This window comes from Psilocybe cubensis, chromosome 1 (assembly GCF_017499595.1).
Source record: "Psilocybe cubensis strain MGC-MH-2018 chromosome 1, whole genome shotgun sequence".
Taxonomy (NCBI): Eukaryota; Fungi; Basidiomycota; class Agaricomycetes; order Agaricales; family Agrocybaceae; genus Psilocybe; species Psilocybe cubensis.
In genome coordinates this window covers 4,514,180-4,539,642 of record NC_062999.1, presented here as the reverse complement: position 1 = coordinate 4,539,642, position 25,463 = coordinate 4,514,180, and the positions used below count along the sequence as shown (strand labels likewise).

At 47.8% G+C, this 25,463-nt stretch overlaps 8 protein-coding genes across 8 annotated transcripts; 4 read left to right on the top strand and 4 right to left on the bottom strand.

Moving 5' to 3' along the window:
* Nucleotides 1-1,169: 1,169 nt before the first annotated feature.
* On the bottom strand, nt 1,170-9,283 carry JR316_0001520 (uncharacterized protein; the record flags this gene model as incomplete). Its single annotated transcript, XM_047887323.1, has 7 exons — nt 1,170-1,308; nt 1,368-1,863; nt 1,916-2,491; nt 2,545-2,848; nt 2,901-6,367; nt 6,424-8,202; nt 8,434-9,283. 7 exons carry the CDS (start codon nt 9,281-9,283, stop codon nt 1,170-1,172), a joined length of 7,611 nt encoding a protein of 2,536 aa, XP_047755069.1.
* Nucleotides 9,284-12,130: 2,847 nt separating this feature from the next.
* Nucleotides 12,131-13,479, top strand: JR316_0001519 (L-tryptophan decarboxylase; the record flags this gene model as incomplete). Its single annotated transcript, XM_047887322.1, has 2 exons — nt 12,131-12,403; nt 12,463-13,479. 2 exons carry the CDS (start codon nt 12,131-12,133, stop codon nt 13,477-13,479), a joined length of 1,290 nt encoding a protein of 429 aa, XP_047755068.1.
* Nucleotides 13,480-14,450: 971 nt separating this feature from the next.
* On the top strand, nt 14,451-15,795 carry JR316_0001518 (L-tryptophan decarboxylase; the record flags this gene model as incomplete). Its single annotated transcript, XM_047887321.1, has 2 exons — nt 14,451-14,720; nt 14,779-15,795. 2 exons carry the CDS (start codon nt 14,451-14,453, stop codon nt 15,793-15,795), a joined length of 1,287 nt encoding a protein of 428 aa, XP_047755067.1.
* A 568-nt stretch (nt 15,796-16,363) lies between these two features.
* On the top strand, nt 16,364-17,872 carry JR316_0001517 (NADPH-dependent methylglyoxal reductase GRE2; the record flags this gene model as incomplete). Its single annotated transcript, XM_047887320.1, has 8 exons — nt 16,364-16,573; nt 16,647-16,746; nt 16,798-16,858; nt 16,908-17,089; nt 17,139-17,209; nt 17,327-17,525; nt 17,583-17,606; nt 17,673-17,872. 8 exons carry the CDS (start codon nt 16,364-16,366, stop codon nt 17,870-17,872), a joined length of 1,047 nt encoding a protein of 348 aa, XP_047755066.1.
* A 62-nt stretch (nt 17,873-17,934) lies between these two features.
* JR316_0001516 (NADPH-dependent methylglyoxal reductase GRE2) lies at nt 17,935-19,422 on the bottom strand (the record flags this gene model as incomplete). Its single annotated transcript, XM_047887319.1, has 7 exons — nt 17,935-18,152; nt 18,208-18,231; nt 18,290-18,488; nt 18,604-18,674; nt 18,728-18,909; nt 19,068-19,162; nt 19,213-19,422. The coding sequence occupies 7 exons, from the start codon at nt 19,420-19,422 to the stop codon at nt 17,935-17,937; spliced, it is 999 nt and encodes a 332-aa protein (XP_047755065.1).
* A 1,003-nt stretch (nt 19,423-20,425) lies between these two features.
* JR316_0001515 (uncharacterized protein) lies at nt 20,426-21,165 on the bottom strand (the record flags this gene model as incomplete). The annotated part of the gene is made up of 2 exons (XM_047887318.1): nt 20,426-20,818; nt 20,896-21,165. The coding sequence occupies 2 exons, from the start codon at nt 21,163-21,165 to the stop codon at nt 20,426-20,428; spliced, it is 663 nt and encodes a 220-aa protein (XP_047755064.1).
* A 1,274-nt stretch (nt 21,166-22,439) lies between these two features.
* JR316_0001514 (uncharacterized protein) lies at nt 22,440-23,599 on the top strand (the record flags this gene model as incomplete). Its single annotated transcript, XM_047887317.1, has 2 exons — nt 22,440-22,708; nt 22,768-23,599. The coding sequence occupies 2 exons, from the start codon at nt 22,440-22,442 to the stop codon at nt 23,597-23,599; spliced, it is 1,101 nt and encodes a 366-aa protein (XP_047755063.1).
* Nucleotides 23,600-24,354: 755 nt separating this feature from the next.
* Nucleotides 24,355-25,087, bottom strand: JR316_0001513 (LIM domain kinase 1; the record flags this gene model as incomplete). The annotated part of the gene is made up of 4 exons (XM_047887316.1): nt 24,355-24,657; nt 24,706-24,774; nt 24,835-25,014; nt 25,082-25,087. 4 exons carry the CDS (start codon nt 25,085-25,087, stop codon nt 24,355-24,357), a joined length of 558 nt encoding a protein of 185 aa, XP_047755062.1.
* Between the last annotated feature and the right edge of the window lie 376 nt (nt 25,088-25,463).

The following is a 25,463-nucleotide window of genomic DNA, read 5'->3' as shown; positions in this document are numbered from 1 at the left end:
CGGCGACTGGGAGTGGTCAAAGCACTTGTATTAGACTATGAAGACAAGCTATTTATGCAATCAGCCTACACAGAAAGATATTGATTGCTTGGATAAATGTGAATGATTTCAATGTTCAATCAGCGTGTGTCGACAGGCATACAGGCAATGAAGTGTAATTTGTGTCCTCATTTGCCGAGATTTGCCGATTCTCACGATGTCTAGGCATTCACGGCATAGACAGAATGCCGAAAAATGACTATATATCTTCGGGATGAAGAAAGGTAAGAACAATCATATGGGAACCTTCAGATACAAGTAAGGGAACAAAATATGTACAAAAATGAGTGTTTTTTTCTATGTAAGGGATTGTAATTTGTATACGTGGGCATCAAAACTTTATGTATGGTACTCAAAATTGTATCTGAGGGTGCAACCTATGAATATATGGGTACTGGATTGATATGTTCGGAAACCATCTGTCTATACCCGGGACACCAAAGTATACATTTGGAATTATATTCAATTATGACTTATATGTATGGGACAAGAAGTTTATATATTGGTATTAAATGTGCAAACGGACAGCCATAGATCTTGGGTATTGAGTACCGCACGTTGCGGGAGACGACCAAGGATAGTTTGGAATACTTCGCGAAGCGGGGATGGTAATGGATAGTTAATGGTTTTACTCATCCAATTAACTCAAGTTCGCTTGGCCTTCCAACGTTGACAATCAACACCAATGTCATTCGATCAACGAATACAAAGTAGAGATTGTACATAAATAACGAGCAAAGAAAAGATTCTGGAAGATATTTCTTCGTACATTCGATTTGAATAACACACTTGTCATCAGCTAAAAAAAGGGTGGGGGAAGCTCAAAGTATTCTACACATGGGAAACGAACAGCGGAGTGGAGGATATAATTGAGCAAAAAAAAGAGAAAAAACAGGGCAACGAAAAAAAGTCGAGTCGACGATAATTGGCACATTATATGTAGATGTCAACTAGAATGGTACAGATAAATCGAGAGCACTGTGGATAGCAATAACTTCAGGATAGCAAATTTATGTTTCATAGCGAGGATGGAAGAAAATTGGAGAGGATAAACAGGGCAAAAAAAAGAAATTTCAAGAAATGGGCATTCGTAACGAAACAGATCATAAATCGTGAAGTTCATGCACAGTTTAGATTCGGATGGTTCGGCTTGTTGGGACAGCAGTGACCGGAGGCCTGTTAGCGGCAGCAGCGGAGGCGGGAGTACGTCCTCCAGGTGTTGGCCTGCCTCGAGGTCTGGGACGGTTGAGCCTTAAATTCTCTCCAGGGCTACAGAATGAAAAATCTAATTAGCTCATTGAAATCCGACAATCGAAAGATCAACGTACGTTGCAATTGTACCCATGGACACATTCTCCTTCTGGTCAGTCGACGACTTGCTAGTGCCTGTGCTCCTCTTCGTCCACCCAAGCGCGGTACGACGGGCGTTGGAACCCACACGCGGGCGCGCATTGGGTGCTAGTCCAAAGGCGTTCTCCCGCTTTGGCTCGGTATCATCAATGACCAGAGGCGAGAAGGGTTTGAGCTCGCTCAAGAATGGCGCATTTTTGGTCGATGCTTTAGCCGTCTTGGTGTCACGGTTCTGGTTGAGAGAGACCTGTTGGAGGACAGGGGTGCATTGATCATCCTTCTCGAAAGCAGTCGACCGTTTCTTCTCAGGTGACAAGGTAGCCTTGGAGCTGCGGCCTTGAGGGTAAGGCGATGGACGAGATGAGGTACGGGTGCGACGGTGCGGGCGAAGTTCAGATGGAAGCGGGCCGTAATTTTGCACTGAGTGTTGAAGGAGCGCTTGCATGCCGGCAGGACTTCCAGGAGCTTGGAAGGCTATGACATAAAAGCATGAGCAAGCTGACTAGTTCAATATTTGAAAACTTACATTGTATGGCAAAGATAGAAAACGGCGTATCAGACCACAGTCTGCGACTTTCAGTCACGGTAGTTTGAGCCTCGTCGCGAAGGGCGTAATACTTCCTGAGAGCGACAATGCCTCGCTCGTCATCCCATGTAGATTCTTCAGGCCTAGAGTTAAGCGAAGCAGTATCAGAGTCGACGATGAAAACACCCTGAGTTGTCGTAGGGTCATCGCTGCTCTTCTTGGACGGAAGCGAATGCGCTGGACTCGAGTGACTGGACTGCAGCTCCTCCTCAATCGTTTCGTACACCGAGGAGCGCGAAACGTGGGACTTAGAGTAACGGCGACGATGCCCAGCACCACGCGCGCGAGCGCGAGTGCGAGCGTGGTTCCTGGCAACCGTGGACATGGGGTGAGTGGCATTTGACAGAGCAATGTTGATTTGAGCAAGGTCGATGCTGGATTGTGAACCACCAGAGATTGAAGACCCGTCGGAGGCGGAAAGTGGTGGGGTATCGCCTCCAGAGCTCGATGATGTACAGGTGCTCGAGCGCGAGCGGGTGGCAGGGGCAGGTCTGGTGAATACAGGTACAGCGTGGTCTGTAATATAATATATGAGTCACCGAGTATATAAAAGTTTGACAATAACTTACAAGAGGCAGATAGATCCTCCCCATCACCTACAAGGCAATGTTCCTCTAGACTCTGCCTCTCCAAAAGTCCGCGCTGAGCCTTGATCATGCGCTCGCCTCCGAACTGGAACGATGAAGTGGAGGCAATGGAAGGCTTCTCCACAATCCTGGCTTTATTAGGAGACTCATAATGTTCTTTGCCTTTGTAGAAGTGCGAGCCGAGATCTTGAACGGCGGAGTGTTTGCGTTTCTCAACGCGAACACATGGAGACGCCTCGACAATCGAGCCAACCGAACGACGACGTACATGTCCGCCGCCCAACATCTACAAAAAAACCAATCAATAAAAAGACAAAAGATGCATTTAAAGCACATACACTGATCATGGTGTCATCTTCCCTGATAGGACTGTGTACGCTGTGTGCACTCAGCATAGACAGGGGCCTGAAGTGGTTAGGCGGCAAAAGCCCGCCCTGAAGTTGATGCGCCAAGTCATCGCCGAAAACAGATTCGGAAATCGACGACCGATAACCCGTCTTTTCAAACAGCGAGTCCTCTCCCATCGACGAACGCTGTTCCTCGTCAAGAATGGAATCGAAGGACCTGCGCCTGGACAGGCTGAAGTGGTGCTGCGACGCGGTGGCGCTTTCAGGAGGGGATGCCGAGATAGAGGGCAAAGGACCGTGATCGAGGGCAGCGTTATCGAACATTTTGTCGCCAATCCCGGGTCTTCCGAGGTGCATAGCTGAAAAGTCGCTCATAACGGAATCGACGGACTGGTCCCGACGATGTCTCGCCCAAGCGCTCAACCCGCCATTCGCCCCGTGCTTCACATAAGACATGGCCACTGAGCTGGAGCTCGCAGTCGAATCGTTCCTGCGGTGGTGGTAATAACTGAAGCTGAAGGACCCATTTGACGAATCGTTGCGACGGTGATGAGCGAAACTCCTGTTGTACAAGCTAATCGGAGGCGCCTGGGACGACACCGACATGTTGGATTCGCGACGGCGGTGTCCACGGATATGCCTAGACTGAGGAGCATTGAAATAAAAGCTCGATGCATCAGATTCGACTCTTCTCCTGGGCTTGTGGGCGAGATAAGCGAAAGTATCGTCAACGTTATCCGACATCGCAATGCTGAAGCTGTTGGTCATATCTTCAGACGAAGGGCGCTCTTGCAGACTAGGAAGACCGAATTCGAAGGGGTCGGCTGAACCAGGGTTGATGACGTGTCCGAAAGATGATACCGACGCGATACTGAAGACAGATTCATGTCGAGCATGAGGAGCACGACGGCTGGCAGCAGCGACCGCAGCAGAAGCAGCAGCAGACGTGGAACGCGAGTACGACGAAGACGTGTTTCCAGCAGGAGGATAAAAGGCCGGCCTTTCGTTGTGGAACTCAAAGCCTCGCCTAACCTCATCGAACGAGCTGAAACCTTCGAAGCTGATGCCAGAGACAGGGCGGGAGTCGGCCTTGTATATGCTCCTTCTCTTCATCTCAAGAGCAGAAGCCTGGTGTTGCACAACGTCGCCAGGGTCAGACGATACGCGCGGCCTTGCAGGAGGTTGCTCCGAGACGATCTTGTTGTAAATGGACCGTAAGACGGAGTCATCCTCAAGACCATCAAGCATGAAAGAATCCATATCAATTCCAGAAAGAGAACGAGCATGAGAAGGAGGCGGGATGATGTCCGAAAGCGTGAGCGGTTTGGCGTCCTTGGGCAACGACGTAGACGACTCTGAACGTGGAAGACCGCCGAACTTGAACGAAGTGTTGAGCTCACCCTCCGACGTCTCCGATGTACGAGACGAGGTCGACGACGCGAGCTTCCGTTTAATAATCGGGGACAGATTATCAGTCTTATCGCTGGAGGTCGTTTCAGCAGCTTGAAGCAACGAGGGGGCCTTGACGTCGACAATCCGGGATTCCGATGCAGAGAACATATCGAACTGAGATTTGGTGTCTTGTGGGACGTCCTCGACGCGGCTCTTGGTGTTCATATTCGTGTTGAGGGACGGGAATTGCATATCAACGAGATGGGACCCAGACTCAGTGAACCCATCGAAGCCTGAGCTGCTCTCAACATCGCCATCTCCTCCACTACTCATCCCTGCACTCACACCCGCTGAGTCCTCCTCGTGCACATCCGAGCTTTCGTCCCTCTGTTCAGCCGCCGACGCGAGGTGCAATGGCAATGCAGGTACCGGCGGCGGCACAGCCAAATCAACACCGAAATCATACCTCAAGTCGACCTTGGCCGGCGTCCTGAAAGCGTTCTCGAGTTGTTCGACGAAACTCCTGCGATCCGATCCACCAGATTCATTGAGCTTCTGAAGCTCCCCAGTGAAATCAAATGACTTCTTGGTGTCGTCATCCTCAGAGGGGTCAACATCAACATCAAAGTGGTTATCATGAGCGTCGACGAGCTCAGCACGGAACACGGGAAGTGACAATCCCGTGTCAAAGTTGAGGTCGAGTGGAAGGGCAGGGAGAGCTTCATGGGGGCGAGAACGGGCAGCTTCCATGACAGTGCCGATCTCCATGTCCATATCTGGGTCCATATAGCTCTCATCAACGCCGTTGTCCATGTCACTGTCCTCGTCTTCAGCACCAGACCCAGCGGCCAGGATGCACCTGAGTTCGTTGGGCACATCAGAGTCCGGGTCAGAGGCGTCGAGCTCGGCCTCCGCCTCATCGCGATACATCGACACATCCGAACCTCCCATCGTACCCGACATGCCCAGGGCCCGACGCATCTCGCGGCTAATTGGAATTCTAAGCTCCTCCTCCTCCACGTTGTTGGCGTAGGAGAGGTTGCTGGTTATCTGACTACCATAGCTGCTACGACTGCCCTTGCTGGACCGGCTACCACGACTCGATTTGCTCACTCCTAAATTCGCGTCATCGCCCTTTTGAATGGACTCGAATTCTTGAATGCGCTGGAAGACAGGCGTCAATGAGCCTGCGAATTCCTCCGAGCTGCGAACGCTTCCAGCGGCCCTTGACGACGAACGCGATCCGAAAGTGAGCGAAGAGGGAGCGCGAGGGTGTAGCATATCGTTCTTGATGTTCCCGTTCTCGTCGACGGCCATCTTCGTCTCGGGGGAGGTGTGCATCTTGGCCTTGACAACCAGCCTTGACCTAGCAGGGCGCAAGGGCTGTAGGACTGGTTCAGGTTCAGGCTCTGGTCCAGGAGTCATTGTTCGCTTGTGACCAGGTCTGAATGTGCCCATGCCAGCTGAGGGTGGTGTCGGGACAGCAGAGGTTTTCTTCATGCGCAAGGAGGATGAAGGAGATGGAGTGTTCTTCTCCTTCACTGGTGAGAGACCTTTAATGAGAGTCGCCCATGGTGTAATCTGTTTAGCGATGAGGGATGCGTTGGTCTGATTGCCAGTGGCATTTGCCTTGGATGAAATGTTCAACGGTGCGACGGACGCAGGTGCTGCCATTGTGGAGCCTTGAGCTTGACCTGAGGGCTTGGGAGGGTAACCGCGAGACTGTGCATACGGCCTCAGAGAACTAATGGACGAGGTGCTCATCTGCCTCAAGAGCTCAGGTCTCATCGTTTGCGCGTTCGAGGCAGAAGAATTCTTGACTACACTCTTCGCGCCGAGCGGGCTGTCGGCTACCAATCTGCGCTTCTTGGATGCTGCCGTGGTCGGACTTCCGTTGTCAATTGCCTTGGCTTTCTCGAGCGTCGACACAGGTGTTGGCGATGGTGACATAGATGCTGAAGGACGCAAGGGCGTCATGTCAGGCGTGCTCGGCGTGGCTTGAAGATCCAAATTATTGATGAGCAAGGCAAGATCGTTAGTCGCCGCATCAAGGATTGAAAGAACACCTGGTGAAACAATATGTTAAATAACGAACACAAAAAAGTGCAAAAAAAGTACAAACCTTCCTCGTCTTCGTACATGGGCTTGGGTCTGCTCCTGCCCAACATCTGCTCGGATAATGGGCGGGCGCGAGCCTTCTTAACCGGCGTCGCGTCAACGACAGGCTTCTCCTCCTTGAAGCCCAACTCCTCCGAACATCCATCCGCGCTGCCACTCTCATATCCAGAAATGACATCGTCCCAATCGTCGGGCTTTCCATGTCCATCTGCAGTCGCCTCCTCAATGGTGAGGATAGGGTACGAGAAGCGCTTGATGCTCGCGCTGTCCCGTTCCTTCTGGCGTTTCCTGTAGCGCGCCTCCTCCTCGGGATCCTCCTCCATCTCATCCGCTCTCTCATCCTCCTGAACGTTCTCCTCAGCTTGGGTCCCGCTGACGGCGGCAGCACCGTCAAGCGACCTCCGAACCTCAGGGAACACGTCCATCAACGCGGTCCTCTTTCTCCCTTCACTCGAGCGCCTGCTCTCCTTCGACGATCTTCTCTCCTTCTTCTCATCTTTCTCCGCATCTCCCTCCATCTCCCTGCTCTCCCTCTCCTTCCTCCTCATCTCACGCACCGTCTGCAGTCCCTGCTCGTCCCACCTCACGCTAGCACCAGAGCCGGAATGGCCTGAAGACGAGGACATCCTAGAGTTCGTGGACGTCGTCGACAAGGGTCGTAAACTCGACCCCGAAGAAAGCATTGAGCTCGGTCTGCATGTCGCGTAGGCATAGGCAGACTCAACAGAGAGCCGGTTGTCGTTCGCGTTAGCTTGGGCGTTGGCGTTGGAAGTGATGATGGGCGAAGGAGCTAGCCCAGGGGCATCTGACGAACCAGGAGCACCAATTGACGACGCACTCGAACCGACGCGCATCGAGGATGAGTTCGGGAGCCGCATGGTGGATGGGTACCCGAGACCAAGGAGCATGCCGCTGCTCTTCTTAGCACCGAGAGTCTTTGCGTTGCCGACATTGAGCTGATTGTTCGTGAACTCCATCGAGACTGGCGAAACAGCGGTAGAGGGACCTCCAGGGCTCGAGGTCAACGCTCCGACCTCGAAACTGCTCGTTGATTGCCTGATAGGCTGTGCCTTCGTTGCGGTCTCCACGTTCTCCTTATTAGCTTTCCCCTTCTTTGTGCCCTTCTTTTTCTTCTTCCCCTCCTTCTCCTGCTCATTTTTCTCACCTTCGGCAGTCTTAGCCTTCTTGCCTTTCTTCTTCATCTTCTTCTCATCCTTGGGCTGCATCCCAAGCTCCTCAGTATCCTCGGGACCAGGTGCAGGCATGTTCTTCAACTGCGCCCAGCTACCAATCCTAGCCAACGACCGCACGCTGCGAATCGCGCGCAGCGCGATCGAGCCCTGGTTTTGGGCATTGAGACTATCGCCGCTGGCCTGAGCGCCAGGAGGCGCGAGCATACCACCGACGGTGGAGCTCAGAGTACCCGAGCGAGAACGCGTGCCGTTGCCATTGTAGGAGTAAGTTGAGTTCATAGTCGCCACAGATCCTGCACGTTCGCGTTCACGCTCGCGCTGAGAGGCCAACGAACGCCTTTCGGCTTCCTGGTTTTCCTCATCCTCTTCAGTAGGCATGGGCACGATCTTGGAGGGCGCAGGAGGGCGTGAAGAAATAGGATACCCAGAAAACGGAGGTACGTTGCTCATATTGGAGTTATTGGACATGGTAGGGAATTGCGGTGTAGGAGAACTGGGCTTGGGGTTGAGAAGCATCCCCGAGTCCAAAGAGTTGAACCGCATGCGTGATTGAGAGCCTTGAGCTTGGGCTTTAGAGAATGGTTCTGGAGCTAAGTGAGGGGCAAAAAAATCAGCAACTATCACACTGTGGACGAACTAAAACGTCGGTTGGGGAACACATGGTAAAGCCGAATACCATCATAAAATACGCAGGCAAAATTGAAAGAGTGAAGCGAAACATACTTTTCGAACGTGGTTGAGGGTTGTGAATATATTCGATAGCTATCGAACGCCCAATCCAAATCAGTCTCTTGTTCGCTGCTTCAGAAGGGACAACTTACGTTTGTGACTTATCTTGTTCTCTTTCTCCTTCTTGTCCTTGGAGTCCTTTCTGCCTCTTCCAATTGTTGTCCACCACTTTTCTTTTTCCTTTTCCTCCGCTTTAGCTTTCTCCTTTGCATCTCTACCCGCCTCTTTCGCTGCCTCTTTGGATACCTTGGGTACATTGGTAACTTCTCCCATCGCTCCTCCCACCCCTCCACTCGAACTCGCACCCCATCTCACCCCGTCTAGAGCCACCCTTGATTTCTTCTTCTTCACCAGTACAATCTCACCAATATCAGGGTCCACATGGCTTGGGTCCACGTAAATTTCAAAGCCGCCCTTTCCGCCGGTAGAGTACGAGAACGACGCGTCGTTCAAAACCCCTGAATCGGACAGGCCAACGCGGCGCACAACATCCGACAAGTCTTTAGCGCGCTCTTCGGACTTTCGATCTCGGTTCGATCCGAGACCCATCCCCAGGATGCTCAGCTTCGATTTCTTGGGCACGAGCTTCCTTTTGACGCCGGCGTCGGCTCCCGCGCCGCCCACCGCGGACTTTGGTGCGAGCGGCGAGGGCAGCACGGGGATGGAGGCTGAGGTGGGCGCCATTGCGTCCCATGATTCCTCGAGCGCCCTGGCAAAGGACGTAGATGCCTCGGAGGATGAGAGGCCCGACGCTGATGGGGTGGCGGTGATAAGCCGGATGGAGGGGATACGAGCGGTGTTGGCATGGGGCGTTGACGTCGTCGTTGTTTGAGCCTGCAAAGATGAGTTACGTGGCGGCCTTACTGGTTGTTGATTGTTGGTCGACGAGGAGGAAGATAAAGGCGCTGGGCCCTTTGAAAGCCTTGGAATTGAACTGAGCATCTTCGTGATCGTGATCGTACGTTGTCGTGTAAATTGTCAGAAAAGGTTCGTCGTTGAATGTAAAAATCGTAAATCGTAAGTCGCGTAAGTAAAAAAGTATGTTTGTTTGTTGAATAGAACGAAGTTTGTAGTCGTGAAAGTGAAAACTTGATGGCGATGTTCTTGAGCTTGTTGTAGTGTCGTCAATTCGGAACCGTGTTAATAGGCCGTATAGACTCGTTCAGCGCGTTAATTGCTTGTTGTTCTTGATTTATTCTTATAGGAACTCTATCCATGGTTCATCAGCATCGATTCCTGCAATGCCAGAGCCCCAGAAACTTACCTTGACGATGCACTCCTCTAACTGGGTCCCGAATACTTACCGTCCCACAGACTCTGACCTCGACACGACAGCCACCAAGTGCCCGCCGTACCAAGACGAATCTATGACTGTATCCTTTCTTCAAGTCACCGAAGACTTTCTTTGCGAGGGAGTGCACAGAGGGAAGAGAACAAGGATCCCTCCGCACAGCTTTCCGACTCCAACTTCAAACCAACACCACGTGACCGCGCTTGCTCGGCCTCGAGGCGGATGAAGATTAGGTAACCTTCATTAAACGAAAGCGGAACCAAATAACGCGTCCAGACGCGTCGCAAGTGTGTCCCACGTTCTGTACTTTATAATCCTGGTATATGGAATTTTTTTCATTTCCTGTATTTCATCTGTCTTTCAAATGCGAAATCCAACAGTTTCACTTTCTTTGGCGGTATGAATACCGTTTAGCCTTTCCTAAGTATCCCAGGTTGTACTATTCGGATTCGTCATCGTCATTCGATTGAAGACGGATGAGATATAACACCAGATGATTTTTTGGCTATTTATCGTCGCTCCAAATATGCGCACAACTTACCCAGAGTTTCGATTCTTGGTCGTAGCTGATAAAATGCAGAACTCTGCCGTTTGACTCTCGTCTAAATTTATATCGTCGGTGTTGATCAGCGTCCGGTCTACAATAATACCTTTACAACTATCGCTGCTGAGTTTGAGATGATCCTTCTGAATTTGCTTCATCACGCGGTCTACTGTAGTCCCCATCCAACACTTCCTTCTATGAATGTCAAGCTTCGCGGACACTAGAAGCTTATGAACAGTCGCACGCAATATCAAAGAGCAATAAATAACTTGTCATAAGAGCATCGAACGTTATATTGAGCAAGACATATTCGCTACCCCTAACGTGCTAATTAAAGCAATATACGACTGACCACTCTGCTCAATGAAAATGCTGGAGACCTTGCTACAGACTCCAACAGCTACGTCGCGACCTGGGTTGCCCAGTCACTTCTCAACCAAGGGTACACAGTCCTGCGAGAAGTTACATCTCATGAAAATGGAAATCCTCTACGGATTAGTCTGTTATCGTGGGTGATTTCAGAAAAGTAGACCTCAGAACCGAATGATAGACAAAAGTTTCCGTTAACTCCTTACCTGCTGACTTTTTTTAGGAAGGTGCCTTTGATGAGATAGTCAATGGTGTTGACGCAAAATTAGACATATCGCATCCCCTGTCACCGGAATGCGCACCGAAGCAGATGAAGATCCGCACTGTAAATCTACGTCTGTTTTTTTCGATTGATATTGGTCAATCCATGCCCACGACATGGCATGAAGAATACATGGCACCGGTTGCAAATGGACTCTGAGCATCCTAACACGCCGCTATATAAGTACTATACCTCAAAGCTTGAGCTCGCTGGGCGAGGTAATCCATCACAAAAAGGTTTACAATGACTTTCACCAGACATCACAGCTATTCTGAACATAAGAAAATTGTCATGGATTCTAGAAATTCTTACAGAAGCTTTCAAGAGATAACACACGATTCAATGGCTGAGTATAGGGCCTGGAACTTATTTCTGAAGTTTTTACCCCAGAAACCAGTTCTTGACGTCGTTACAATTTCGCCTCCGTCCCTAATAAAATCCAGAGACAGGGGTTCCATGCCACCCACAAGATATCCACGATCTAAGGTTCTCTTCCTTACAGCTGCATATGAGGCGCTATTTCAATAAGAGGGTACTAACATGCTGTAAACATAGACATGGGAGTAAAATCTACACCAAATGGCTACAATACCCAAGTTTTCATGATTGAAAGGGCGAGATAAGCTGGGAATGAAGGCAGTATTACAAGGCTCCGAGTGTGAGTTGCAGACAGGTTTTGAGCGAGAGCATAATTTTGCATTTCTCAAAACATGATATGAGAAGATGCTGTGATTGGGTGTTAATAGCCTAATATTGCACAGCAGAGAAAAAGCAGTGCATAACTGAGTTCAAAGTGTCAGCGCGGAGCCAATTTCGGGTCCAGGAGCGGAGATTTTTACGGAGGCTCCGACGCGCAAGAGGCCGACGCAGTCTAACAAAAAAATCAACAAACGATTCATAGATGCACTTTGTTTCTGTTTCTGTAATCCTCAAAATGACATTGTGGCCATCTTGTTCAAAACAAATCATCGTGGAACTTCCACCTGGGAGACGAGGAGCGTCAAGAACCAACAGGTTTTCCATCATAAAGTTACTCGCCCTTTCTTTAGCAACTATCCAGCTTTCTAATACGGCGCGGATGATTGATTGAAAGGACATATGACCGTAGAATTGAGATAATCTTATATTTAGTGAATACTGAGGTCACCCATGACAAAACCTTCTCGATTGAGGAATCCCGTGTTTGGAGACCTGACAGAGGAGATCAAAAGAAGCTTAACCCACTCCGAGAAAAAATAGAATCTACATAAAATTTAGCGCTTAAATAGCAGCTCTTTGCGTTCAAGAGAAAACCATAATCCAGCATCCACAGTTCCACAGAAAATGCCCTCTCAACGCTACGATCGTACTACACCTGTTCGCCACCGCGTTGGTGGTTGGCTCCCCACTAACCAGCGCGTCCTCGAAGCATGGCTGGACAAGAAACTGCAGGCGGTTAAGCAACGTAATCGACTGCCTAATGAATGGGCCCAAGTCATTAAAGATTTTCAGCAAGTCATAGAGAGCGACGGAGATATATACATGGCATTCCACCAAATGTTTGACCAGGTTCCTACTAAACCTCCATACAACAATGATCCAACTGGCCAGCCTCAGGTATGTCGTTCAGTGACAATTACGCGCAATTAGTAACATATTATAAACGCGTATCACAGATCCGGGACTACATAACGATGCTGGATCTTTTCGACTTGATTATTGGAGAAGCTCCTCAATATGAGGACAACGATCTGGTCGGATTCCCGATCAACGCTATCCTGGATTGGCCTATGGGAACCCCAGCCGGCTTCAGAGCATTCACCAATCCCAAAGTCAATGAAATGTTTCACAAAATGTTCGACGTATGGGCGACATATCTCGGTACCACCGACTCAGCAGGGGTGTTGAATAGCGATACAGGAGGGTGGTTCAGCACGGATGCATTGCAACAGATGCCAGACTTTGCGAACACTTACATTTGCGATCCGTCTTTACCTCACTGGGGATTCCAGTCATGGGACGACTTCTTCACCCGCTTGTTCAGGCCTGGCATACGTCCCGTCGAAGCTCCCGACGATGATTCTATTGTTAACAGCGCATGCGAGTCCACGTTATACAAGACCGCGAAGGATATCCAACAGTACGACCAATTCTGGCTCAAAGACGAACCATACTCGCTTTATCACATGCTCAACAACGACGAGTACGCAGAGCAGTTTGTCGGCGGGTCGATTTGGCAGGCCTTCTTAAGCGCTACCAATTATCATCGATGGGCTAGCCCTGTCAATGGCAAAATTGTGAAGACGGTCAACATACAAGGTACTTACTACGCCGAGTCACCAGCCACCGGATTTTACGGCGATGATGGCCCAGACCCCGCCGGTCCAAACCTTTCCCAATCTTTCATCACCGCCATCGCTGCTCGAGCTCTTATCTTTATCGAAGCCGCAAACCCGAATATAGGACTGATGTGCTTTGTAGCAGTTGGTATGGCAGAAGTCTCCACTTGTGAAGTAACTGTACAACCTGGCGACACTGTGAAGAAGGGTGACCAGCTCGGGATGTTCCATTTCGGAGGATCGACTCATTGCCTCATTTTCCGACCCGAGACTAACATTCAATTCCGCAGCAACTTCAATGTTAACGATAAAGTCAGCTTAAACATTGCAATTGCGGACGTCGTAACTCAATAAAGCCCTCAAATCTAAGACGGAAGAAATGAAAAAACAAATCAAAGTTAATCCTTGTGTAGTAGTGGTCGTGACAAATTTACAAAATTGTGTATAACCAATAAAACAAAGATTCTGTCGTCGCTCATGACTCAGTGATGCAATGAGGGTCTAATATACCCGCTACTAGAGCTAAATCTGTCAATCAAAGGATGCATTCCGTTCGGTAGGAGATGTTTTTTTATAATATTGCAATTTCTTCAAGCTGATTATTATTCGATATCTTCATGTGATAACAAGTAATTACTCTTCAAGCTTTAATTTGCTTTTGGACTGCAGAGTACATTACGGGATCTCTGCGGCGAGAACCCCAGATTTAACGGGCCCCAGATACCAAAACTATTCTGAACACGTAGTAGTAGTATTTTACATTCCGTATTGGAACAAATACTCAGGCGGTTAACACAACCGTACCGAATAGAATCGAAAACAAGGGCTCAGCGCCACCTGAAGGATTTCATTGTTTGCGGTTCTGTTCGTGTCGGATGACTCATGGAAGGTTCCATTTTTAATAAGACGCTACTAGCATATTAAACTGTATAAAGATACTCAGTCATGAGTTGCAGTAACAAGTTCTGTATCATTGAAATCGAGTGATATACTGGGAATGAAGGCAAAGCTTGGAGGGTTGTGAGTTCTTCACAGTTTTGAGTCAGGGTACTATTTCGCCTTGTCATATTATGGTAAGAGAAGACGTTGTGATTGGTATCAATACAGCGAACAGAAGGCGAAGCCACTCACATTATCCATGTTCGTGACACCTTTACTTTTGTGAACAAGGAGATTCCATTGTTGAAGAATGATAGAAGATATCGATGGAGGCTTTGTCCAATCATGCGGGAAATGTATCGATTCAACATCACCCTTAGCGCTTAAATAGCAGCACTTCGTGTCCAACATAAATCCATAATCTAGCATCCTCGAGTACACAGACAATGCCCCATCACTACGATCGTTTTACACCTGTTCGCCACCGTGTTGGTGGTTGGCTTCCCACTGATCAACGTGTCCTCGAAGCCTGGCTTGAGAAGAAAATCAAGGCTGTTCAGCACCGTCGGCAAGACAAAGTCGAGTGGGATCCCGTCATCCAAGAGTTCCAGCACCTTATCGAGAACAACGCAGAGATATACATGGCGTTCCATGAAATGTTCGAGCAGGTTCCTACCAAGCCTCCATACAACAATGATCCAACTGGCAAGCCCCAGGTGTGTCGCTCAGTGGCGTTTACTCATGATATTAACAAATTTCAAATGCATATGGCAGGTGCGGGACTATATTTTGATGTTGGATCTTTTCAACTTGATTATTGGAGAAGCTCCTCAATATGAGGACAACGATCTGGTCGGCTTCCCGATCAACGCCATCCTGGATTGGCCCATGGGAACCCCAGCCGGATTCAGAGCATTCACCGACCCCAAAGTTAACGCTATGTTTCACAAGATGTTTAAAGTATGGTCAACCTATCTTGGTACTACCGAATCAGCAGGGGTGTTGAATAGTAACCCGGGGGGGTGGCTCAGTCCAGATGCCTTGGAGAAAATGCCAGACTTTGTGAACACGTATGTTTGCGATCCATTCTTACCTCACTGGGGATTCCAGTCCTGGGACGACTTCTTCACCCGCCTGTTCAGACCTGGCATACGTCCCGTCGAAGCTCCCGACGATGATTCTATTGTCAACAGTGCATGCGAGTCTAACCTATACAAGACCGCGACCAACATTCAGAAGCACGACAAATTCTGGCTCAAATGCGAACCATACTCGCTATTTCACATGCTCAACAACGACGAGTACGCAGAACAGTTTGTCGGCGGATCGATTTGGCAAGCCTTCTTAAGCGCTACCAATTATCATCGATGGGCTAGCCCTGTTAACGGCAAGATTGTGAAGACGGTCAACATAGAAGGTACTTACTACGCCGAGTCACCAGCCACTGGCTTCCTCGGCGAAGGTGACCCGGACCCAGCTGGTCCAAATGAGTCGCAATCATTCATCACCGCCATTGCTGCTCGAGCTCTTGTCTTTATCGAAGCCGACAACAAGAACATAGGGCTTATGTGCTTCGTCGCGGTTGGTATGGCGGAGGTTTCCACCTGCGAAGTAACTGTAAAGCGTGGCGACACGGTGAAGAAGGGTGATCAGCTTGGAATGTTCCACTTTGGAGGATCCACCCATTGCCTTATCTTCCGACCCCAGACTAACATCCAATTCCGCAAAAACTTCAAGCTTCAGGATCCAGTTAATTTGAACATTGCTATCGCGGATGTCCCGCCTCAGTGATGCCCTCAAATGTGAGAAGGAAGCAATCAAAGTACCAAAGGATAGTCTTTGTATATCAGTAGCAGAGTTTGAATTGTAAAGATGTGCATGGTGGCAAATTTTTGGAGGGGCGGAACGATGAGTCTGAGTTTCAACTTTGAAAATCTTTCCCAGGGTCACTGGTGCGATCGTGTTTCTGTTCTTGAACCAGTGCTGCCTTCAGGATTGCTATGATATATCCCAGTTACACCTATGTCGAATAGTGCTTACTCCCAAACATGACTAGATAGCCAGGTAGAGAAAATAGGTGAGTCACAAGCTTTTGGTGCTATATGCTGCGACTGGAGCTTGAAGATTGAAGATTGTCAGAGTCATTTCGTGATCGCGTCACACGGACCCGAAAGACGCGATAACTACGGCCCCCTAAAACTGGACTCCGGGATTCTCGAGCCTCGCAGAATCTCACGCGCAAAGATATTATAGCTCACAACGAGGTTATTCACTCACTGGCTTGGGTATTTAAGGGAAGAAGTAGACTCTTCCGTTCTGCACCTACTACCCCTATCGCAATTTCTACATTATTACGCCAATGCCCATCATTCTACCCAACGGAAACGCACGAGTCCTTGTTACAGGAGCCAACGGATATGTCGCAGCCTGGGTTGTTCGCTCGCTTCTTGATCAAGGGTACATCGTTCGGGGCACAGTTCGATCTCAAAATAAAGGCGAGCAGCTGAAGAAGGTCTTCGAATCAGATGGGGATAGATTCGAGTATGTCATTGTGGATGATTTTACTAAGGTAATCCATCTTTTGTTGCAGTTTTATAAGAGGCAGGGATGTTCATATTGACTGGCTGGATCTGTTGTTTTAGGAAGGAATCTTCGACGAAATAGTAAAAGATGTCGACGCGATCGAACATGTTGCCTCCCCAGTTACCGAAAGTAACACTGATACCTACGAGGACCCTCAAAGTGAAATTGGGTTTTTGTGTATACCTATCCTCCAGCTGATAAAATACAAAGTCTACATAGGACCTGCTGTAAAGGGTACCATAAGCATCCTAAAGAGCGCTTTCGAATATGGGTACGTAACTCTTTAAACTTGCTGGGGAAAAATATTAATTGTGATTTAGGACAAACGTAAAGCGTGTTGTGGTTACGTCCTCACTAGCAGCTATTCTTCGCCCCCTGGACTCTCCTACTGCTCTGGATGAAAGAGATTGGGGTGACGAATGGGTTAAGTTGATCGAAGAACAAGGAAAACAGGCTCCAAGTGTGTATAAATACTTTTGCTCGAAAGTGCTTTCTGAGCGAGGTAAGCCTTTCAATTCTTGTACGCGATAACTGCTGAGATATAGTCACAGCTGCTTGGGAGTTTTACAACACCCATAAAGCGGAATTACAATGGGACCTTGTTGTGATCAATCCATCTCATGTTAGTATCCACAGTTCGTGCCTCCTTACCTTGGCTGATCATTGACATTCACAGGTCCTCGGCGTAAGCTCCTGCTTTCTTATTCATCCCGTTGGGTATACTAATTGGTCATGGCAGCCCCCACTACTAGACTTCAAAGCTGTGTCAGAAGTAACGCGCTCTGTAGAGCTATGGTACGAATACATGGCCAAGGAGCAGCCGGATGAGATCCTTCGGAGTAGTTATAACTACATCGATGTCCGCGATCTCGCCAACGCTCATGTTAAATCTCTGAAAAGAGAAGCGGCTGGAGGAGAGCGAATCATCGTGTCAGGAGGTATTTTCTTTTTCTTACGCAATTCATAATGATGGTGCACTGAAATGGACCATCAAGGACGTTCAACCTGGCAGGAAACACGTATGTTACCGACTACTTCTGACATATCAATTTCGACGATTATGCTGACTCGATTTCTGATTATAGGTAACGTACTCTATGCCTCCAAGCCTCAGTACTACGCTTCAGGAGGACTTCTCCCTGGAAAGCCCGATATACAGCCAGAAATCAGGGCCATTTTCAACACCGAAAAAGCACAGAGAATCCTTGATATTCCTTACAAGAGTCTTGAGGAGACCACACTCGACACATTGGCAGCATTTGAAACAAGAGGACTGGTAGTTTAGATCATGCATCCCCAAATATCTCAAAGTTGACAACGTATACCTCTAAACTAACTAATACAGTTTTACTCGACACGATGTATTTGGTCAAGTAGTCCCCTCTTCTCGTATTCCTCTATAGTCGCTATTGTGGATTCTTGGAGGCTCCTGTACTCTATTCCCAATATATTTTTAGCTTTCTTCGAATTAAATACCAGGAGAACTTCGGATTTAAGCTCTGGGTTACCACGGGAAAGCAGTCCCTTTCTATATAGGTCAGGTCTGAGGGAAAACATCAAATTGCCTAGTTTAAAAGTTAGGTCTAAATCACATTCCATACCACTGATGTAGGAGCTTACGTGTTTCCTGCCATGTAGAAGAGTCTGGAAGTGCATGTTAGAATTAATTAAGGTCAACGAAATCAAGAAAAAACCGACTCACCAGCGGAAAGGAGGATTCTCTCTCCGCCTGCTGCTTCCTTTTTGATGGACTCGACATGTGCTGCTGCCACGTCTCGGACATCAACATACGCCCAGGTCGATTTCAGATTGTCGTCTGACTGCTCGAGGCACGCGTAGCTATACCATCTCTGCAAGGATAGTGTTTCTTCTCCTAATTTTTCAAAGTCTTGAAGGGACGGCTTTTCTCTAACATGTCAGATATTGAGTATCAAGTTATTGATGAGAGCTTACGCCTAACACCTAAGAGAACAAATTAGATATATAGCGAGGCGAAAGGAAAGAAGATCTCCTTACATGAGTAGGGTTCAGAACAACCATTTCCCAGCCAATGCTAGCTTTATGCTTTTCGTAGAAATCCCAGGCGGCTTGAATAGGATTTTGTAAGCTTCTTTTAGCTTGGCAAATTTTATCCACTTACCGCGCTCCGCTAATGTCTTCGACGCCATATATTTTATAATCCACGGAGCTTTCGCTCCGATCTCCTCAATAATCTTGACGTATTCATCGCCCCAGCAAGTCTCGTCGATAACGGTGTAGCCAGTAAACGTTCTCAGAAGAGCCGCCGCGGAAGACGTCAGGACCACGCGCTTCACAGATGATCTAGTACACGGTAGAACATCATAGATCACTGATAGGACTGAAGTACTAACCCAGATTTCATTGCGCTCTTCAGAATGTTGAGAGTACCCTCAACAGCCGGCCGAATATATTCTGTAGCAAAAGTTTAATCCTTAACCGCATTGAAAGCTTTTTGCTACTTGCCTTGAGGGTCCTCTTGGTTCTCTGGGCAGACAGGAGAGGCGGTGTGCTCTATTGCATCCACATCTTTCACACATTCATCCAAGATACCATCCTAATCCCTGATTTAGCTGGGAAGATAAAATGAAAGTATTGTAGTCATACCTTTGTTATATCATTCACAACGACCCACTCAAATTTATCACCGTAAGAAGCAAAGATTTCTTTCAGTTGCTTCCCTTTGCTGGCCGAACGTACGGTGCCACGGACGATGTATCCTTGCTCCAGAAGCGTGCGAACAATCCATGAAGCCACATAACCGTTGGCGCCGGTGACGAGGACACGAGAGTTAGAATTGGAAGGTACGACAGGCATTTCGATGATATGTAAGGGAATATATGGTGGAGGTAAGCGTCTTGAACGCGATGGTAGTTCGCGGCATGAATCTTATATTCCTCGAGTTCATCTGTGTTATTAACAAGCTATCTGACACAATGTTTATTTGGTATTACAAATTACCTGCAAAGCGTAAGCATGTACGACACATATGCAAATCATTTCAGTCGTATTTAGCTACATAGAATAGGCGCTCAACATGGGAATGCAAATTTATACCATACTTTTCCAATTTGCAGAGAGATTCCTAGCAAAATCATCGTCATTCCAAAAATAGTCGGACTACAAGTGTTGGGTGACATATCTACCTTGGTTAATGACTAGTAGGCAATGACTAAGTTGCTCTCGCATGAATGTCATTGATCAAATAAGTTTGATCCGGGTCTATGAGAGGAAAGCTGTCGCGCGCGTCCATGACGTGCTGATTAGATTAGATGTCAGCAGGTCGCGTTCTCAAAGGCTTTTGTTCGTGCTCTCGTATATAGTCGCTCGTTTCTGCTTCCCTCCCCTTTTCTCATCTCTCTTCATACTCACATACCTCGTTAGGCTCGTATAGATCTTGTAGACATCTCTCTTCATACTCACATAGCTCGTTAGGCCTTGCCTAAGGCTCTTTTTGCTTCCCCACCCTTACCACTTCCCATTTCTTTCCTCATTTCTTTTTCTTCCATTATGTTTCATCCATACTCGTATCTACTTATATTCACCGTAGTTATACTCGCCTGTTCCAGCTTGAGCCTGGGCACACACCCCACCGAGACATGGTCTATGTCACTCAAAGGGTATGGCTGAGATTCAACAATAATGCTTCAGTCGTGCCAAAAAAAAAATGCCGCGAGAAGGACTAGTAGCTCTTGGTCAATTCTAAACACTAATTATACATTTCACCGTCGAGAGATTATATCACAATTGACGACATTATCCAAGTCCCTTCATGATACGAAGGCATTTCAAAGTTTGGATTACAGGAGCAAATCAGCATCTATCCCCGTGTCGCAGCAGCAGCAGTCGCCATCGTCATCTCCTCGTACATCATCTGACGTGCGGCTTGGTCGCAAGCGCCTCCATTTTCACAGACGGGTTGCACGAAATCCAAAACGAGAGGGTCGGACAGGTGAAGCCAAGAAGCCGGGGTGTGGGTGAGACCAATCGCCTGCTTATCGCAGTTCCAACAGGTCCTTGGTTGCATGTTAAGAATATCCCTGTCATGCTTCGATACAAGGGAGGTAAGGAATCTCCTCGTTTCCATTTCGGGAGGACGAGCGACGCAAAGTGCAACTGGAACCACCTCTTCCTTGATGATGGGACTCTCTTGGTTGAAGACACGGACTTCGTATCGGAAGGGGCGGGTTGGTGTAGAAGCCATGGCTGGTAACTAGATCGTGCAGGCTTTCGGGTAGCTATCAAGGTATTAGTTCATGTTGTTAATTAGTGTAACCCAAATATACGCACCGAATGATTGGTCGTCCAAGCGGTGCTTTGTATGGGTTCTGAAGACAAACCTGAAAGATTTCTGGGGAACTCCTCAAAGGATTTTAAGGAAAACGCCGTCGAAGGTTTCAAACTATCTTGTCTAACGGAGCCTTTAAACGAGGGTGACTGGAAAAATGTCTGTCGGCATTTGCTGTCTAACACCAACCATGCAGAGAACCGGAATTGATCGATATCCGGCTGTTGCCTGCTGCCGTCCCCTATATTCCATCTAAATGGCTGATCCACCATCATTGAAGTGGCTAACGACATGTACATGTGCATCATTTGACGCGCAGCGTGGTCGCATGCACCACCAAGTTCACAGACGGATTGCACAAAATTGGCCACAGTTGGATCTGGAAGGTGGAGCAACGAGGTGGGAGGGTGAGTTAGACCAACTACAGGTCTCTCACAGTTCCAGCAGGTTCTGGAGCGCTTGTGGAGAATCTCCTCGTGGTTTTTAAGCACCAGACTAGCCAAAAATTCCCCTCCTTCAACCTCCGGAAGGCGGGTTATACAAAGTGCACCGGGAACCACTTCATTATTTACGATCGGGGCTTCCTCGTTAAAGACGTGGATTTCGTAGAGGCATGGACGAGATGAAGACAACAGTCTGAGCAGGGAAAAATATAAACTCACGCACACTGTTGCTGAAAACGGCGTTCGACGCACCTAACGACTTTGGCGTGAAGTGAATATTGTCGATCGAGTAGATCGTTTGTGTCTCAGAGTCATAGCCCGATAACGTTAAATATCAATTTGTGGTGGTTGTATTTGTCATTCGGCCAGAGTATAGTTAACATTCTTCATCATGCAGAAAAACATACTGTCCGGCCCCTTTCCAATAATAACAGAGAATCGAATGGTATAGCGATGAGGAAGGTGAGCTTGTACTTATCCACGCAGTTTTGATCAACAATAATAACGGGAAACTGCCGGTTGATATTGAACATTTTAAACTCCGACCAAACTCAAAGTCTCAAACGGTGACATTTGCTGACATAAGCAAACCTTATTCAACCTCCCAATTTGCTCCCAGTGTAACGCCAACCTGCTCAAACGATCTAACCGGGGCCGACTCAATCCAGTTTTCCTTCAAGCTACAAATAAGTCCTCGATTTCTTAAGCTTTCTATGCCTAGTCTATCAACGCACTTGAAATTTCCCTTTCTAATGCATCACTTCACGACAGTCAAAAAAAGGAGCTTGATCGACTATCAAGACTCTAGCATCTAAATTGGTACAAATTTACTTCGAATTCAGCTCCTGTTATTTCTCTGTTACAATCCCAGGTTCTACACTGATCTAGAACTAGAACGGTATTGAAGGTTTTGAATTCGACTGAACGGGAACCCATTCGAACGGGTAGATTGTCTTCCGAGCCTGGCTGATCTCAAGTCGAATGTCAGCCTCAGGAATTCTCGCTAGTTCTGCGCATTGATAAGTGTGTCTTGTGTCCCCCCAGGCCCGCCGCTTCTTTCCTCCTTTTTCGGTCCTTCTGTTTGTATATCTTCACCATATATTATGGTCAAGGAGAAACGCCCACCAGAAAAGTTTGGAAACCTTATACGCTCCGATTTCTGGTTCTACGATGGAAATATTGTTATAGTTGCCGGATGTGCTGCTTTTAAGGTTCATCGTGGACAACTGGAACGACACTCAGAAGTCTTCAGCGACCTTTTCTCATTACCTCAACCTCAAGAGCAGGAACTCATCGATGGTTGCTCTTGCGTTGAATTACAAGATCCACCCTCAGATGTTTTATACTTTCTTGGTGCACTTTATGATGGTTTGTATGTCTCGTACATATTTTAGCTGATACCGTATTCTTTCGTTGATTCTTATAAACCAGATATTTCAAGAAACAGCGCTCCACTGACTTCCCTGCCATTGCTGCCGTACTTCGCTTGTCTTCAAAGTATCTGGTCGAGCATCTTCGCCAGCGCTGTCTACATCGACTGGATAAGGATTGGCCAACTACGCTCTCTGGTTGGGACCTTAGGGAACGACGATCCACAGATGAAAATGGACGGTACGTTCCCCGCGATCACTGTGCTCATCCGATATTGGTCATAGAGCTGGCCCTTTCTATGAACCTCCCTGCTATGCTGCCTGCTGCTCTATATGATCTATCGCGATATGGGCCGAGTAAAATCATGAGTGGGACGACACTGCCATTTACGAGTTTTGATCGAATGCTGAAAGAGCTTACTGGAGTGCAAGTGACGACGGAAAAGCCAGTCAAGCTTTCGCGCGATCTTCTCTGTAGGACTCTTCGCGGTCGAGAAGCCACCCAACGTTACATGGCCGGCTTTATTGCTCGTCATCTCCATTGTCGGGCACCAGCAGCGGAATGCCTCCACCGTAATGAAAAGGAAAACCCAAGCCGGCCCTGCCACGAGTCGTTTTACTTCATAATGCTCAACATCCTTCGCTCCGTGGGGGGTATAGCCTGTGGTCGAGACGCCGATCCTCTGTACACCCTATCTCAAGCAACAGAAATGTTGACTAGGACGGATTTCTCGGATGGGCAACGCCAGTGTGGATTGAAGCTGTGTCAACCATGCAAGAACGACTTCGCAGAGGCAGCGGCGAAGGCGCGGGAAGAAGTCTGGACTTTATTGCCGCAATGGTTTGGCTTCGTCGAGAGCGACAACAACGACTCTCTTCTGGACTTGGATTGATTTTTTCGTACATCTTCTCTGAATCTATTGATACATTATTGACTGCATCTTCAGTGTATTCTTTATCTTGTTTTCTTCCGTTTGGATGTTTAGTATTTCATTTCGCTCTTCCGCTGTCATAGGCTTTTACTATGCCAAAGAATACAAATCTCTGCACGGCACGGTGAGCACTCAACACAGCTGTTTTAATTCCGGAACTTGAATACACTCCCTTGAGGTTTTCATAGTGACGGAGCTTTGCGGCCATTGATGACTTTGGAGGACTCACCAGATCTTACCTAGCGATGAAACGACTCAGATGCATCAGGGACAAGGGACGGCATTTTCAAATGACTAGAGCCATGCGCGCCTTAGCCAATTGAAAAGTCCGTCCCTTATCCCTGTTGACTCATTCGTGTTGTAAGCAAATTTAGTTGGCATCACATTAGTAGGAAAAGTTATACGCCTTACTATTACCAATCGTCACTTCCGGGTCTACCTGCGCGTCTTCATTGTTTGGGTGTCAAGCGGTGATTTCGATTCTAAAGTTCGTTTGACGACATCGATCGAAGGTCGTAGGGATGGATGAGAGGCCCAACAAATCGTGGTTATAAACCACAGGTCGTCAGAGACTTGCTCTGGGCGATGCGGTCTCTTCCCTTGAACAATATTAATCATTGCCATGTATTCGTTGACTTCATGGAACGGAATTTTTCCGCTACAAATCTGTGCAGTTATGATCAGAAGAAGGTATTACTCCTGACGAAACACATTTATCATGATCCCACCTCGTAAATCACCATGCCTAGGGCAAAAATATCACTCTCAAACGTCGTGTGTGCAGATTCCCACTGACTGGGCAGAAGGAGCTCAGGGGCCATCCACCGCGGACTTCCAGCGCCAACACGAGTGTTGCAATCAGTGGGGTAAGGTACACGTAAGAGCCATGAAAGCGTGGATTCCGCTATCTGCAGTCCGAAAGCCACTGTAGGTGGTGAAGAGCGCCAATTGCCAGCAAAGCGTGACAACCCGAAGTCAGCGATACAAGCGCGACCATTATATGATATCAATATGTTGCTCTAATGTGACAATTAATACAAATGTTCTTCAGATCTAACCTAACTTACACTTTTCAAATCTCCATGGATGACGTTTGATGCTTTCAGGAATGACATGCCGTCCACAATCTGTTCTACCTATAGTAAGGTGTAACCTTTAGAATTTAGAGGCTTCAGGTCTGCCGAAAGACTAATCACCATTTGGCGTCGATATTGACTCGGAGGATCAAGACCAATGATGTTTGTTAATGTGCCATGCTCCATCCAGGATGTGATAATGGCGGGTCCGACGTCGGGATTGCACGAGATGCCTATGAAATTTACAATATGGGGATGGTTCCTCAAACTGTCCAAAATCATGGACTCATTGATGAACTCCTGGATGAAAAAGCAAATCATTGGATAATCCGGTGCGTCAACGAGCTCTACACTGAAATAGACGTACTGCCATGATTTTTCTCCTATTTTCCTGGTACAATCTGGGTGATTTTACTGCAACCTTGATCCCGTTGTGGCGTCCTATGTGGATATTGGCAGAACCCCCGTAGCACACCGTTGGCAAAATTATTTCTACGCCGCAGACCTCCAGATTGGCTGGTATGACTCCATGGCTTTGAAGAAAGGTCAGATACACGTTGTGGCATCGCCGATAGATGAATTTGGGGAGAATGCGCTGAATGATCTAATTTTATGGTCATCGTTAACTACGACAGTAACCAACAATTCAACTTTGATCGTGCACCTTTATCAATGGATGAACTTTTGACAGTGTATATTTGAGTAAGAGCATGATAACTGGTAGGTGAGAACGGAATCAAAAGATACAA